Source organism: Pangasianodon hypophthalmus, chromosome 1 (assembly GCF_027358585.1).
Source record: "Pangasianodon hypophthalmus isolate fPanHyp1 chromosome 1, fPanHyp1.pri, whole genome shotgun sequence".
NCBI lineage: Eukaryota > Metazoa > Chordata > Actinopteri > Siluriformes > Pangasiidae > Pangasianodon > Pangasianodon hypophthalmus.
In genome coordinates, this window is record NC_069710.1 from 27,418,285 (window position 1) to 27,420,874 (window position 2,590).

At 38.7% G+C, this 2,590-nt stretch overlaps 1 protein-coding gene across 1 annotated transcript in view; it reads left to right on the top strand.

Annotated features, from left to right (window-relative positions):
* The first annotated feature begins 206 nt into the window (after positions 1 to 206).
* Positions 207 to 2,590, top strand: part of LOC113545424 (cytochrome b5) — a 6,547-nt gene continuing 4,163 nt past the window's right edge. The window contains exons 1-2 of the mRNA XM_026944764.3: positions 207 to 469; positions 1,891 to 2,019. Coding sequence (XP_026800565.1) covers positions 335 to 469; positions 1,891 to 2,019 — 264 coding nt within the window. The 5' untranslated portion in view covers positions 207 to 334. The remainder of the gene's footprint in view (positions 470 to 1,890; positions 2,020 to 2,590) is intronic.

Here is a 2,590-nt window from a genome sequence, read left to right on the forward strand (position 1 = left end):
GTGGAGTAGTTTTTTTTTTTTTTCTCTTCCACCTTGAGTGAACTTTCCGCCCAGTCACCCCCCTCTCGCCCCCCCTTGCTTCACTGGGATTGATTGATGTGGATTATATCCAATCAGAATGAAGCAACAGACCGTGACTGTGTTAGCCAATCAGAGCAGCGCGCGGGCGGGCGGGCGTGCGTGTGTGAGAGTGGGGGCGGGGCTTGGGATGTCAGGAAAGCTGCTCGAGTTGTATCTCGGAGCTGAAGTGAGTTCCTGAGTTGTGTAAGTGCGGACAAACTTTGCTTCTCACCCTGTTAGAGCTGAGATCTACACTAGACCTGTACTAAAAACGATGGAGGAACAGCGTTCAGACGGGAAAGCGGTGAAATATTATCGCTTGTCTGAAGTGGAGGAACACAACTCGTTCAAAAGTACATGGATTATCATCAACCACAAAGTGTACGATGTGACAAAGTTTCTGGAAGAGGTGGGTTTTAAAGTTTTAGATTTATAATTTCATCATGAGGCACTGGATTAGACCATGAACCACTAACAGCTCGATTAGTTACTGTGGGTTCATGTGTGAAGGGCTGTGTACAGCATTACAGGGCCTACTATAGCTCATACAGCGGTGTGTGTGTGTGTGTGTGTGTGTGTGTGTGTATGAACTCTGGTGAACTGGGTGATGTTTGGCCGTGAGACAGGGTTTCAGATAGGGTTGTTCAGCAGACTGAGGCTGTAGGATGATTTATATCACACACACAGTGTAGCTGCAGCATTACTGAAGTTAAAGCTGACTGATTCTGCACTGTACACTGTGTCCTGCTGGAGTAAACCTGCTTTTCTCTTCTTTCTCTCTCTCTATTTTTTTCTGTTTGTCCGTCTTTCTTCTCTTCTCTTTCCTTTCTGTTTGTTCTTTGTCTGCCTCTTTCTTTCTTTGCTTGTCAGTCTCTTTCTTTCCTTCTTTCTTTCTTTCTTTCTTTCTTTCTTTCTTTCTCTGCCTGTCAGTCTCTTTCTTTCTTTCTATCACTCTCTACCTATCTATCTATCTGTCAGTATCTATCTATCTATCTATCTCCATCTCTCTCTCTCTGCCTGTCTCTGTGTGTCTGTCAGTGTCTTTTTCTTTCTTTCCATGTCAGTCTCTATCTATCTATCTATCTATCTATCTCTGTGTGTGTCTGCCTCATTCTGTCTGTCTTTCTTTTTCTCCAGCAAGGTAAAACCCCACTTTTGTCCAGTTCAGTTGTAACACGGTGTACTCGATTATTCTTAACCCTTCTGATGTTAAAGATAAGGCACATGACCACACACATCTCCATCAAGTCCACTTGCATGTAAACTTCTTGATGTACAAAAACAATGAGGGAATTTAATTTAAGACATTTTTATGATGTATGATTTTTAATACAAGGTTAGTAAAGGATAGAAATGATTACGCTGACTTAAACTTACCTCACATCCAGAAGACGTGTTAGTTGGGATGACTATATGACACCAATATCACGATGACGGTACACTTCACTGACTTCTATAACAGTATGCGACTACAATATTACTTACAGTTAGGAAAAAAGAAGTAAAAGTTATAATATTTATCATGTAGCTCTAATGTCCTATTGTGAAAACCTCAGCAGACTGCTATCATGACACAGTGTGTATAGTTAAACAGTATTGTGATATTTTTATGCCATATCACCACTGCTGTCTGGAGGAAGGAGTTGTCTAGCTGTAGAAAGTTATAACTGTGTAATTTTACTTCACAGCCGATGAATTATCTTTAAGCTACAACATAAGAGCGGCTTCTTTCACTTGCTATTAAACATTTAATACCCTGGATGAGGGAAAGCTTTCATAGATTGGCAGGTAGCGTGACTGTCTGTCTGACTGAACGTTGTGTGTGTCCAGCACCCAGGAGGAGAGGAGGTGTTACGAGAGCAGGCTGGAGGAGACGCCACCGAGAGCTTCGAGGACGTGGGTCACTCCACAGACGCCAGAGAAATGTCTAAGACCATGATGATAGGAGAACTGCATCCGGTGAGGGGAATTCACTTTCACTCACTTTAAGACCATCGATACGTTCACCAGAAATAGTTACAACCATTATCCTACAAACATTATCTTTTATGGTATCCATAATGATGTGTATTATCAGGTGAGAGACATTCCATGAAATTATATCCTGTTTAATTAATTAAACCCTTTCATGTATACATTGTTTATAAACATATCCAGCTTCTTTAGATTGAAAAAATATAAAATTGCAGTTATATGAAATTATATAATATTACACACACACACACACACACACACACACACACACACTATAAGTGCATGTAGGAATTTCACGAGTAAAAAAAGGATAGAACATTATAATTGAAGTAAAAAAAATCTTCTAATGTTTTTGTAAACAAACATTGTAACTATTCATACAAAATATTATAAAAATGGAATATCCTTGACATGAACACAATTTAAAAAAAAAAAATAAATAAAGACATTTTTAAAAACTTTTTAAGACTAAATAAAATTATAATGCGTTGATTTTGGCACAAAAAAATCATTTTATATTTTTTTTATTTTAGAAATCAGGATAATAACTTATGTT